At 33.3% G+C, this 15,041-nt stretch overlaps 1 protein-coding gene across 1 annotated transcript; it reads right to left on the bottom strand.

The window, feature by feature from the left end:
* Positions 1-3,020: 3,020 nt before the first annotated feature.
* On the bottom strand, positions 3,021-10,323 carry LOC139484683 (uncharacterized). The gene is made up of 6 exons (XM_071268546.1): positions 9,910-10,323; positions 7,491-7,587; positions 7,020-7,067; positions 6,479-6,666; positions 5,420-5,709; positions 3,021-3,487 (listed from the first exon to the last, which is right to left on the bottom strand). Exons 1-6 carry the CDS (start codon positions 9,967-9,969, stop codon positions 3,274-3,276), a joined length of 897 nt encoding a protein of 298 aa, XP_071124647.1. The 5' UTR covers positions 9,970-10,323; the 3' UTR covers positions 3,021-3,273.
* Positions 10,324-15,041: the final 4,718 nt, after the last annotated feature.

Here is a 15,041-nt window from a genome sequence, read left to right on the forward strand (position 1 = left end):
GTGTATATAAATGCTAAAATTATACCCTTTTGGTAGTGCTCCACAATTAATTGTGGAATATACAGTAACAAGAAACTGAACTGAAACTGAACTGTACCGGGAACCAGGATACTTGATACTCAAAGTCTAGCAACTGAGACTAGCATCTATAGACATTTAAAATTCCAAAGTTATACTTTATAGAAATCTAATTGGAATAGGTAACGTTTAAGCACAGACGTGCATGAGTATGCTCTAGGGCATTCTGTATCTCAGTAAGCTTCCTCATAAAACAATATTATAGAAACCCTTTGAAAACACAATGAAGCATCGATACTCTGTTCGCTAGACCATGCAGAAAACGATGTGCTGTGGAAAACAATTGATGCAACAACATATTTTCATACAGCAAAAATAGTTTACATCTATATTTACAGCTTCATTTGTGATTTTTATTTTCTGGCGAATGAAAACAAACATATACATCGCGCATGAAGACAGTTACATTAAACATTGAAACATGAAAATTCAAACAAAATCTATGACCAGTTTTCAGTATGAATTAATACTAATTTTGGTTTGACATTTCTGATTTTATTTCATTTGTAATCCAATTGTTACTAACCGTGTCTCTCTGATGCAGTACATTTTCTTTATATGACAGGTAAGAAGCATTCCTGTGGTTGTCAGTTCGGCGTATGAGTTTTATATGACTAAATTTTGAATAAAAAAAAGGAGAAGACATTTGAATGCATTTAAAAGTATGTGTTATGTGTTTAATTTCTTAAATCAATATTAAATATAAAATCTATCAGAGAGAATAAAGGCTAATTTTTCAAACCTTGAGTAATCGAAAATCGAAAAAGGTCAGCTTACATGCAGACTAATGGTTTCCATGAACCATTGATTGTGTTCCCCTTAATTGAATCATTTTATACAATTTCGTAATTAGTATATCTTTTTTTTTTATAACAATGTAGCTTACCTTTCCTTGTTTCAAGTGGCTACTTAAGTGTAAAGGGTCGTATTGTTTCTAAGGGGAAATGCAGTGATTTAGGAAGATTTTATTTGAACTACTTTAGAAACAATACTACACCTTTTTTCATCGAATTTCAATTCATTTATACATAAAATTATTCAATGATTCCGACTTCCGGTTTGCAATACTTATTTGGTCATTAATTTGAATGGTAATATTATTGATGATGAGACTGGAAACCAGGCTGAAAATTGTTTTTTCATCGGGAAATTATTTTTATTATAAGTAGCACCAATGTCCCGTGTATTTGTTTCACTTAATGGGTAAAACTCTTAAAACTATCAAATCCAATTGTGATGTTAAAAGCATATTAAGTCTTGGGGTAAGCTGAAGCACGCATCTGGGTAAGGGATTTTTTCGTTGTGTTGAAGACCCATTGGTGTCCTGCGGCTGTTTTCTGCTCTTTGGTCGGGTTGTTGTCTCTTGGATACATTCCCCATTTCCATTCTCAATTTCATCTATTGATAAAAATACATTGAGAGCTGTCTTATTGGCACGCATACCACATTGTATTTATATTTTGTAGAATATAGAAATTTCCAAGTGGCGAAGTTGAAATCTACCCTTCGAAAATTTTAAGGACGTAATCACGAGTTGGTTGACTGTTAATGAATATCTGTTTCACAGATAACGATGGATATGTTCCAATTGTCGTAAACACAATCCTGTCATTTTTCAATCTGTCGATACCTGTAACTTGACATTGCACAAGGTCATGTTTTTCTCTGGCTGTTTATGACGTCTTTACACTAAATCCAATGGATGTTGGATGTGTAGTACGGATTGATAGTTTTGTCTTAGATGCATGATGTTTTTTATCAGTTGTTAGTGGCTTTGAACTAGCTATCAGATAACTGCGAGCACTCTCAGATCTGTTCATTGTGTCTTTTTGTGTCGGGATGTACAAGTACCCGGCCACGTCCACTTGTACTTTTGTCCATCTGATGAGTTAAGCCTTTTTCAATTGATTTTTTATAGTTCGTTCTTATGTTGTACTGTTATACCACTGTCCCAGGTTAGGAGGGGGGGGGGGTCCCGCTAACATGTTTAACCCCGCCACATTATTTATGTTTGTGCCTGTCCAAAGTCAGGATCCTGTAATTCAGTGGTTGTCGTTTGTTTATGCGTTATATATTTGTTTTTCGTTCATTGTTTTATATAAATAAGGCCGTTATTTTCCTCGTTTGAATTGTTTTACATTGTCTTTATATCGCGGCCTTTTATAGCTGACTTTGTGGTATGGGCTTTGTAAATTTTTGAAGGCCGTACGGTGATCTATACTGAGTTGTTAATGTCTGTGTCGGATTGGTCTTTTGTGGACAGTTGTCTCATTGGCAATCATACCACATCTTCTTTTTTATATTGTATAATGTCTTTTTGTCGTCTTTCTTTTTTGCAATAGCGTTGTCAGTTTTGTTCTCGACTTATCTGTTTGAATGTCTCTTTGGTGTATTTTGCCCCTCTTTTATTGGATGGCACCTTGTCTGCAGTAAATACGAAATGCTGAAGCACTATAACGATTCCATAGATTGCAGGGGTTTTTTTTTTCTTTTGTAATGTCAATATACGGTTTAGTATGTTGTAAATCATATAGGAGAATCCGAGTCAGATATATAAGCATGAATTTGACAGCGAATGTCATTTCATGCTTTTTCTACTCATTTTCGTTCCTTTAACTGTATATGTGTGCGGATCATTTCGATTTATTATTTTGTTTATAAAATTCGCTGGTATATGAAAATTGTAAAGTTCAAGATCGGTGCATACTTAAAAATCGTCCTTCCTTTTGTCACTATACCCAAGTCATCATATCAACGTTTTGGTTTAAAATTATCTATCACAGAAGATGGAGTGTACTTACAGTGAAATATTTCCTTCATCGGAAGACAAAGAGACCTATAATGGTTTACTTTTATAAATTGTGACTTGGACGGAAGGTTGTCTCATTGACACTCATACCACATCTTCTTTTATCTATCTTTATAGAGAAAAACATAATAAATAAAACTTTTTTTTTAATTTATTTGCATAAAATGTTTTCAATCTCAAAGTGGCGTCCATAAACGTCATACACAGAGAAGAATATACTGAATAAATGAACAATTATATTACCCTTTTGGTGTTAAAAAAGGAAAGACATGTGTGTCAAAAGATTTGCAATCATGTGAAACCCAATGCCTTTTTGCATATTTTGTTTTAAATCACACAGATTGTCATTTAGGAATTATCTACGTTTCTCTACGTCGACGCCGGCCTCATCCGAAACTAGGAAAACATCTACAAGTGGTACCAAATCTTCTCGGGGCCCATCCAGCAATGCAATGCATAGAAGGACACCCTGTTGGTGCTGGCGTAGTCGTTGTCGTTGTCGTCGTCGGTTCTGGTCGTTCGTTTCCGGACAGAATATTTCTCAACTCTTCTCTTTCTGCATCAGTCATTTCGCTCATGATAGTCTGGCGCAAGGCGCATCTGTAAATGCACAAAAAAATATTTAAGTTATTTTGCTTAAATTCGTAAAGATCATCAAACAAGAATGTGTCCACAGTACACGGATGCCCCACTCGCACTATCATTTTCTATGTTTAGTGGACCGTGAAATTGGAATAAATTCTCTAATTTGGCATTAAAATTAGAAAGATAATATCATAGGGCACATGTATACCAAGTTTCAAGTTGTGGACTTCAACTTCATCAAAATCTACCTTGACCAAAAACTTTAACCTGAAGCGGGACAGACGGACGAACGAACGGACGAACGAACGGACAGACAGACGGACGAACGGACGCACAGACCAGAAAACATAATGCCCCTCTACTATCGTAGGTGGGGCATGAAAATAATAATAATAATAATACGGTGAGTTATCTGCTTACATTCACTACACCTCATTATTCTTATTTGTTTTATTCATTACCTTAAATTCCCATTTTTATACAAAACACCAAAAAAAGACCAAAGAACGAATATCAATACCCAAAATAGCAATATTTTGATAAAAATAGAAACTTCAATGGTTATTAAAAAAAGTTTTCAAATTCTTCTGAAAAGTTTAAGGTAGATAAAATAAAACTAGCAGTGATATTCGGGTTGAACATGGAAGATGTTTTACTTTTGTTTCTTGACAAACATTATACTAGTTCAAAGAAATGGTCATCAAATTAACATGATTAAGAAACATCTTTGCCGGCTTTTAAAAATAGCACCAACACATTTCATATGTTTAGGTATTTGTCTACGATGGACATGTTTCTATCCTCGGAGTCTTTTTAGGATATATCGAAGTGATATTGTAAAGAACAAGTAACAGTAATTGGATTGTTGATTTTCCTGCGTGATATCAATACAAGATTTCAACTTTATCTTTGTCCTTATAATGGAACCGTAATATTCCATTATCCAATTACTCATTCATTCGTTTGTCAATGGTCAACTGATGGTCAAGTAACGATAATGACTTGTCATCTGTCTGCATTCGTGGCCATCTCTTTATTCTTTCAACGTTCACCTGTCCCTTGTACTATTTATTATGTAATTCAGGAAAGTCAGTGGGAAATTGATAGATTTCCGGAAGGATAGACGTGTCAATAGTTTATCTGAAAGTCCGGGGAAACGACAATGGCAGTTTTAACAGATTAGAAATGTACGATAATCAATCAATGCTGTATTATAAAATATTGTGAAAAGGTACACAATACCTTCGATATAACTGAAATTATAGAAATTGGGTAACAAATTAGTTTTAAAATTAAGACGATAATATAAGCTTTTCTTTTAAACTGAGTTTTACTGTGCGTATTGCTATGGGTTTCTTTATTCTACATTGGCTAGAGGTATAGGAAGAGGGTTGAGAACTTACAAAACATGTTTAATCCTGCCGCATTTTTCCGCATGTCCCAAGTCAAGAGCCTTAAGCCTTTGTAAGTCTTGTATTATGTTTTAATTTTAGTTCATTTTTATATGTTTTGGAATATATTGTGACGTCTATGTGCACTGAACTAGTACACAATTTTATTTAGGGGCCAGCTAAGGACCACCTCCGGATGTGGGAATTTCTCGTTGCGTTGAAGACCCATTGGTGGCCTTCGGTTGTTGTCTGCTCTTTGGTCAGGTGGTTGTCCCCCTGGCATATTCCCCATTTCGATTCTCAATTTTATTGTCCTTTAAGTCCTTTATTGTATTCTTCACTACACTTTTAATCTAGTTCGTGTTTTCCTTGTCCTTTGTACTATAGTGCAAGCTAAAGTTCAAACATTATAGTGCTCTGGTCGATAAATATCTGTAAGCAATGCTTACTAACCATAGATAACTATAACAACCTTTTTCCCTTTTTCTAAATATTAATTTGAGTCACTCTATATATCTGATTATGAGTTGTAACCTATCTTTAAGCAACTACTTACTCGCAAGTCGACTCATCAAAGCGAGCAAATCCAGTACATGGCTTTTTCTGTACACATTCACATTTGCAGTTGTTTTCCCGCCAAATATGTTTAGATGATGCACATGTTACACGATTTTTACAACGACATCTACAGTCCCTTTCTAAATAGTCGTGGATATTTGGGTTGCAGTGATGAGCCTTGACACGACATCGTTGGTCACACTTTGTATGTCTCTCTACAGTGACTTCCTTCATTCCACCATACTGGAACTCGGGAGAACCCTGGTATGGCATTATGTTTTTGATTACCTGTAAATATTCAGTTCAAATAGTTTAGAGTAACTAGTAGATTGACATTACATCATTTATGAGACCTGGCAATCTCAATCTAATACAATGTTCTTGATCAAGTGTGGTATTGAAACATTAGTATGTTTGAATACTTTTTCCGTTTGAATAATTTCGTCTTTTATGGTCTCTTCATTTATACATTTTAGAAAAATTCAATCAATGTAACTTAAGGATGGTCAAAAACTGCTGCCATAGCACTTGGAACATAGATATAGGAAGGTGTGATATTAGTGCCAATGAGACAACTCTCCATCCAAGTCACAATTTATAAAAGTAAACCATTATAGGTCAAGGTACGACCTTCAACACGGAGCTTTGACTCACACCGAATAGCAAGCTATAAAGGGCCCTAAAAATTATTAGTGTAAAACCATTCAAACGGGAAAACCAACGGTCTAATCTATATAAAAACGAAACACAAGAAACACTTATGAACCACATAAACAGACGACAACCACTGAGCATCAGATTCCTGACTTAGGACAGGTGCAAATAATTCCAGCGGGATAAGATGTATGGTCGATTCCAAGTAAAAATAAAGGCTCAAGGTTATTTATATGTTTGTTATTGAGAATACTTAATTGACATTTAATCACATTCCGCTATCCTATATAACAGATATAATATAAACCCTACAAGTGACTAATTATATATAATATATACCCTGAAAGTGACTAATTAGATATAATATATACCCTGAAAGTGACTGATTAGATATAATATATACCCTGAAAGTGACTAATTCTGTTTGTACTGGCTCACAGACCAACACGTCTGAGGGACAACATCCTGAACACCTCTCAATACGTGTACATGGAGGCCATAACAAAACATTAGAGTCCATATCTTTCGGTAACATAACTGTCACAAAGCGTGGTTCACAGCGATCATAAGACGCCAACCTAGCAGTTCCGACTGTAATATCAAACATTTTGAATTCTTATCTAATTTGAATAATGTGGTTCTCTTTGTGTCATGTATAGTTTAATCGTTTAAACTTCCTAAGATCAGTGGTAAAAGGCAGCACTTTTCTTTAATGATATTTCCATTATATATGAGAAATTTACGACTCAGATATTAATCATTGTGTTACTTTATAGACAATATCATTAACACATAGCATTGTATTTAGACTCTAATAACTTTGTTACTTTATCAACGGACACAAAATGTCAAGTTAACAATTCATCATAATTTATAATTATCAGTGTCAGAACAAATCATATGACATAAAAATTGTATATAACTATTCAGTGTTAAAGTACTACCTCCACTTATGTGCATAGCGTCAGTGTTGCCATCTTCATGCACCAAGTCTGAAACAAAAACATAATATGGTCAAGTGTTTGATATATGTATTATTAAATAATTCATGTAAGAACCACATGAAAAACATAAACCGACATGCATGCCAGAATCCATGTACTGATTATTAATTCTGATCTTCCACTTAAATAATTCTTGTTTAACTTGCCAATGGTTGAACTGGTTTGATCAATTTCAATTATTTTATCTTGTCTATCCCAGTTTCGAATCCAGATTTTGAAAAAGGGACACACCCCTGGCAAGCCAACATTAAGAGTGATAGTTGTAAAAGTTCTATGCATTTATCATATATGTAACATCATAATGGAGACTCCGCTCCCGAGTCCCCCCTAAATCGGGCTCTTTGTAAATTTATAGAGAATAAATGTGAAATCAATGTAATGAAATCATAGCCACAAAGGTCTTCAACTTACTGGAAACGTTGAGACGTGATCCGTCTGGCATGCGTACGAAGTTATGCAGAAAGTCCGGAGTATTCATAGCAGATCGGAGAATCTCCGGAGATATTGCCTGTAAAATATATATCAAAGTGTTAATGAAAGAGAGATATAAAACACAATCACTGAAAAAACGTTTCCATGAACTTATTCCAGAGCAAACTTGGTGGTTGGACTAACTATTTACAGTTTGTACTTATTTTAGTACTATTTCATTTATAAAATCACAGATATGAGTGAAATTTTAGAGGATTTTAAGCTTTTTGTAACATTTCAAAAACAGTTAGTTTGAAGTCACATGTTTATTTTCTATATAATGGGGAGCAAACGATTTTTTTTAATGTGCTATATGAGTCATCAGCAGTATATTTATACTGTAAAATTTCAGATTTTCGTAGAGTAAACGACGCGACCGAGATTGATATTTTATCGAGCAGCGAATAAGCTCAGCATTCTGAAAATATTATTATAGATTTTTCCAATGAACAAAACCCGAACTGTATAATTAACTATGAAATACACTCCATGACAAGATGTGAAATAAGTTTTAAAAAAAAACAAATAAACGAAGGTTTCTGTCTGCTTGATTTATGCTAAAACAATACACGAAAATCATAGACTTCTAACTTGGAAAGGTGATATCAGCATGCTTGCTCAGTCTTTCTCGAAGTTCCTCCTAATCTCATCATCGCTATCCAAGGAAGAGGAGGGATTGGATCGTAGCTTGTCTAGCGAAGATGCCTTTATCAGTGCTGACAACGGTGAAACAGCACAAACAAGACTAAAGGTTAAAATCAGTCGGAAAGGTACTGACACAAGAGACCTAACAAAAAGAAGGAAAAAACACAAGGTACCACTCTGAGAGTAGCTGCAGTAAGTATATACTAGTTGAAAGCTAATTTCAACTGATTAATACACCTTCACACTTAAACATCAAATACTACAAATATTTCTCTCCATTATGATTTATATATAAACGTATAGTATGGGATTTTGTTTTTAAACTTTTTAAGGGACAAATGGACGAAGGGTGCATTTATGATGACCAGTAAACAACTTCTTGTCGTCCTGTAAAACTATCGATACAATATGTACATAAAACTTAATCACTAAAATAAATAGTATAGAATTTTATCTGGATAACATTATATTTACTGATTGAACACATTCTTTATGCAAAATAAAAGTATTTTCGAATGTATCGTACAGGCATTATTCAGGCAAAAAAGTCGTGATTCTTAATATACTGCACGTACGTATATATATCTAGGACAAGGCTGGTGTTCTTAAATAAATATTTACAAGAAAAAAATCCGAGACGATAAGAACTGACGTAAATTGTTTACATGTTATCTAGTTCAGACTTATCAGTATTACATTTTGGTAAAATACCAAGTTCAAGCTAATGTGTTTTCAATGCCTTCACTTTGTTTGGGATTTGGTTCAAGACGTTTATTTAAACTGTGTGGAGCTAATGATAGACAGAAATCTAACCCTAGTCTTGAATTATCTCTAGCTAACGATGCAAACAAGATTAACCAGAATCATGACATTTCTTTAAAATTGTTAGAACTTTCTACCAATAGTGTTTGTAGTACATCACAGATACATTACAAACCGAAAATGCAGATCTGTAACAGAATACAAAAAATTGACACAGTAATAAAAAACTGGATCGAAGGCCATGATGAAATTCAAAACTCAAGTCGAAGAAAAACGCACCGCGCGATTGCAAAAAACAAATGAAAAACATATAACGCAATGACAAAAACAAACAACGCCAATGGAAAAAATGAAGAACGCTATGACAAAAAAACTGACAATGCCATGTAAAAACGTAAAAAAATAAGCAAATGCACAAATACACAAAACAAGTACATAAAAAACTAAAGACTGAGTAACATGCATGCTCCCCATCATAAACCAAGGTTGATCTAGGGTCCTCTGGAAGGGTTGGCAGTTCTTTGGAAAAACCATAATAATATCAAAGGCAGTTACAATGAGACAAAAAACAATTTTGATGTATGTAGAATTTGATAAAAGAGATGTGGTGCAAGAGTAAACAGAGAGCAACCTATCAACACAAAATGTATTATTGATACGCCAGTTTTTATCTTATTTGTTTATACAAAGACTCCTAAGAAAACTTTAATTGAACAAAAAAAAATATGGTTAAATGCAAAATAAATTTAAAAGAATGAGGTGCATGCACAAACGTGTCCATTCAAATTATATGGTACCGATTTAAAAGTTTTCTCTTTTAACATTGCAAAAAAGAAAACTTCTTTTATCAACTATTTTAAAACAAAATCTTTTGTCTTTGTCATGAGTAAATTTTCCTCTAATTATAATTTAAAGATAAAAAGAGTTTGAACTAACATATTAAATCACTTACCAGTGCAAAAAATCCATTTTGTATAATGAAGAATAACGTAGTAATATAACGACCTTCCATCGTCAATGCTTTAATCGTTTGATGATTTTCAGAAGAGCGAAGTCCTCAACTTGGTTAATTATGCATGCAGTGTTAAAGGGTAAAATTGGCCAATTGCTTTGCTGTGTTATCATTCGGAAAATATTACGACTGTTAAATCGAAATGGCGTAATTCTAACTAAGATATGATTTATAAAAAAAAATCCCAGATAAACTATAATCAAGTAAATGTCTGTTTGAATATATATCAACAAGTATTCGTACGTGCTTGATATAAATGGCAATTTAACGATACAAACTAATTTATTTAAGTATGATATTTACACGATCTTTAACCAGAAAATACAGTGAAGAAAGTATGTAGAAAGTGTGAATACAAACAATCTTAATATTGTTACACTTCAGCAAAATGGGTTTTTTTAAAAGAAGCTTATTCAACATGTTCAAGAAAAATGTAAATATCATCTAAAACCTTCAATTTCGTAGTCAAACGGAGCCTGAAAGTAGTATCGGACCAAAAACATAAAAATTTGATAATTATTTATACTTTGCCGGTGACTGACCCTGTATCCAAGCTTCGCTGGAGTTGAACAAACTTTCCATCTTCTTTTAGGAACGACAATTATACACAGGAAAAACACTATTTTATAAAATCCATGTGATTAGAAAGATGGCTAAATGATCGAATTTTGAGATTATTACAATTGTTAGATATACTAACTGGGGAACCTCATTTTTTAATATTTGTGTTTTAAAAAATCAGAAAATTGTTTTTAATAATGGTTTTTGTCATAAAATAACATTAATTGCCAGAGGATATGCATTTTCAATTAAATACACATATATGTATTTGTTTATTATAATGCAACCTGAATATATACATGATTATACAATTTACAATACAGATATCAGCCTGCATAGGCTTATGAAGCACTTTATATGTAAATATATGTCCTATAAATAAATTGCATTTATGTTTCAACATATCTGATAGTTTCTGTTAAGATCTAGACCATTCAGTTGCTATCGAAGATGGCATGAGACTCCAGTACTGTCGTACAGTATATATCAATTTTCTTTGAAGCAACTTATTGTATGTACATTAAAGTTTTGTGTACTCCTAAAAAGTATTAATTATACAGTTTTATGGTGGCTATAGTATCTTTGAAACTAGAACAAAAAACATTTTTCCACAAAACTCCTACAAATTCTTATATGATCATCCGAAGAAGACAAATTTAATACAATAAAGAAAGCCTTACGCGATTTAATTTCATCTGAAAGTTAAAGACTGTGATGTCTAAATGCACGCGCTTTCACTCCTTCTCATGAAATCGCAAATAATTAACTATCTGGTGGCAACTCAGACATGGTGGTAAATTAACCCGGGAAGCATCCGCACTTAAAATCAATTACAGCCGTAGTTACACCATCGATAGAACAGAATGTGCATTTATAAATATTGCCTTCCAAAGGAAAAATTTCAACAACAAGAATGGTGAAACTTGACTAACTAAAAGAGCGAATTAACTTGCAACTGATCATGTTGTACAAGGTGGTTGTAGGGGTTGTTGTCGACTTTACATCAACAACTTTCATCGAACAAGAACAACAAGGAGTTTGATCATACCAATGACTTTTCAAGACTGTTGCGTCAAATATCCTTCACAGATGTGTCAAATATATATATATATAAAAAAGAAGATGTGTTATTTTTGCCAATGAGACAATTATGCAATAACAAAAAAACCGTAAAAATTCCGGACAGTAAAACACCACAATAATAATACATTTTCATGTGAATACAATGGAATTAACTCCAGGATTTCATTGTGCATATAGACTCCGTAGAGGCATTCAACCCCGTGGAATAAAGGACGGTATTCTCTCATGCATTTGTATATTGAACTGAATTACTCTAAAACACTTATATCCAATAAAAGATGGAGGTCAACTCGGAAGAAATAAAGCAAAGACTATAAAAGGAGCTATAAACTGAAATATATATCGCCCACTGACTTTTATATCTGGAAATCTCTTAACAAAGGAACTGTGTCATGTAAGTGACTGCCCATTTGTCAACTATAAACAAAAATTATATATAACAATGAACCTTGTAAACAAATTGAAGTGTGTACTAGTAAAGGCAATGTGCAAACCTGTCATTGAATTTCGTGCTTTATCTGTCGAGTGATGCCTCGTAGATAAAATGTCATCCTTTTTTTTTACCTTTTGCTCTTCTTCTTCTTTTGTCTTTTCTCAAAAGCATCCGTAAAGCTACCGCACCAGGAACTGAAAATTTATTAACAAAAAAAACATTCGCAATTTTTAAGAAAACGTACGGGACGTCATGACTATCCTTGACTTGCGGAATCTGGCACTTGTATAAACTTCAATTTATTTGAATATTACATGTGTTTGACGGATAATCAACTACTGTAATATGGATACAAATTGTGTGTATGATGTAGGTACCATATATCACGAAGTTATAGGAATTCCAATGTGAACCAACTATGTACCACTTATATCCATGGCGTTGTCAGTTTTTTTTTTCTATCTATGAGTTTGAATGTCCCTCTGGTATCTTCCATCCCTCTTTTATTGAGAACCTAAATAAAGAATGGGATGCTTTCATAATATTTGCATGTCCTTTTAGGTATTTATTTGCATGAAGATGTGCGATTTTATTTGCCGGATAGACATACAGATCTGATCATAGCTGATGTATCATTGTTATTGTGCGCATATGTATACCTGCAGAAAAAGATAAAAAAAGACATACCCGTTACTTACTTATTAGAGGAAAAACCTTAATTTATCATAATTGAAATCTGTTAATACAACTTCAAAAACAAAACAAAATGAAAAAATAAAATGAATGTGTAAATGTTTGACCATCATCATATCTATTAATATAAACGAGGGGATGTGAAATAAGACTAACAACTATGATCTAAAAAGTATGTACATTTTGGTTTCTCATTGATTAAAAAGTTTCAAATTAGAAGAAACTTTATTCGGTTATGTATTTCTTCACATAATAGAAATGGGTAGATAGCAAGATACCCCACCCCCTACACAGCAGAATATTGATATATGAACTGCCAATCGGTTGAAGATGTGGTCCATCTCCTTTTCCGTACCTCAAAAATTAAATGTATATGGAATTGCAAACAGTTATGTTTGAAATATTGAAATAAAACCCGTCAAAACAGCTGCGAATATGATTTGGCTTTGTAGTGTAGAACATATTGTTTATATACAAAATACATACATATATTTTGATTTTTTGCGGCATAAACTTGAATTAAGTCAAACACAAAATAGGCCTTTAAAAATAGGAATGAAAAATGTATTTAGTCTTAGATGCATGATTGTTTTATTAGTTGTTAGTGGCTTTGAACTAGACTATCAGTTATCTGCGAGTACTCTCAGATCTGTTCCTATTGTCTTTTTGTTGTTGGGATGTAAAAGTACCCGGCCATATCCACTTTTTTGTCCATCTGATGAGTTAAGCCTTTTTCAACTGATTTTTATAGTTCATTCTTATGTTGTACTGTTATACCACTGTCCCAGGTTAGGGGAGGGTTGGGATCCCGCTAAAATGTTTAACCCTGCCACATTATGTATGTATGTGCCTGTCCCAATTCAGGAGCCTGTAATTCAGTGGTTGTCGTTTGTTTATGTGTTACATATTTGTTTTTCGTTTATTTATTTTTTTACATAAATAAGGCCGTTAGTTTTTTCGTTTGAATTGTTTTACATTGTCATTTCGGGGCCTTTTATAGCCGCCTATGCGGTATGGGCTTTGCTCATTGTTGAAGGCCGTACGGTGACCTAAAATTGTTAATTTCTGTGTAATTTTGGTCTCTTTTGGACAGTTGTCTCATTGGCAATCATACCACCACATCTTCTTTTTCATATTAAAAAAAAAACATTTTTGTTTTAATTTCTATAGATGAGAATATTCATCCCTTGGTGTCAACTGCATTCTACTTACTTGTGCTGATAAACGGTTTATGCTATTAGTGCAGGTAGGATAAAGTCATTTCCACATATATATTTAGCATGTCAGTCAGTCTGTTTATGATCACATGCATTTGACTGTTAACATGATTAACCTGGGCTAGAAAACTTTGGCCGGCTGTTTTCTGGTCTTTGGAAGGGCTAGTGTCTCTTTGACATATTCCCATTTCCATTCTCAATTTTATTTATACATATCTTTCATATAATCTGTTTCAAACTGAAATTACAAACTTTTTAAAAGACTGTTTTTTAAATTGAAAGTATATAAATAAGAAGCAGAAAAAATGAAGGGTTCGTTTGTTGTTTTGGAGATGTATGCCATCAGAGACAAATAATACATAATCAAAAGTTTGGTAGGAAATAATTCTCTCTGGATTTTGCATACATTTACTATTGGCACCTTTTTTCTTTCAAAAACTATGGAAAAAAAACCGGTTACATATAAGATTTTCAAAATTGGCTTTTAAAACCAGATGTGATAAAATTATGAAAACAAAAGAAGAGGTTAGAGGGCAAATTTTTATTGGCACCACATGGACAAAACTACAGGATTCAGGTCGAATTTCTAAGAAGAAAATATCAAAAACATGAGTAACAACCATACTTGATTTCAAATTATAATGTTATTGACATGTCAAATTTTTATATCGGCCTTCTTGGCCCGGCTCTATTGGATTTAGGAATAAAATATCCATCCTTCCTGCAAGCAACTTACTGTGACTTGTCTGTTTGGCTGACTCGATCATAAAAAAAGATCCTTTACTTTGGGTTTGTCACTGATTTGAAAATAGATATTGCCTAGTAGCAATAGAAAGGGATTAAGGGCAGCCACCCCTCAGTAAATTACTGTTCCTAAACAACAACAAAACATTTTAGATAGAACTTGCAATAGTGAATGTGGAACTACTACAAGACAAGAAAAGACAAGACAAGACTAGCATCCTGGCCCAATATAATACTTTTATTGTAGAGCAGTGGTCCCAGGATAAATGAAAGACGGTAAAAATCTGTCGAGCGTAGATTTTCGAACGCGTTTTTTATAATGGTAACTTATGACTAAATTT

The sequence above is a fragment of the Mytilus edulis genome, chromosome 8, assembly GCF_963676685.1.
Source record: "Mytilus edulis chromosome 8, xbMytEdul2.2, whole genome shotgun sequence".
Taxonomy (NCBI): domain Eukaryota; kingdom Metazoa; phylum Mollusca; class Bivalvia; order Mytilida; family Mytilidae; genus Mytilus; species Mytilus edulis.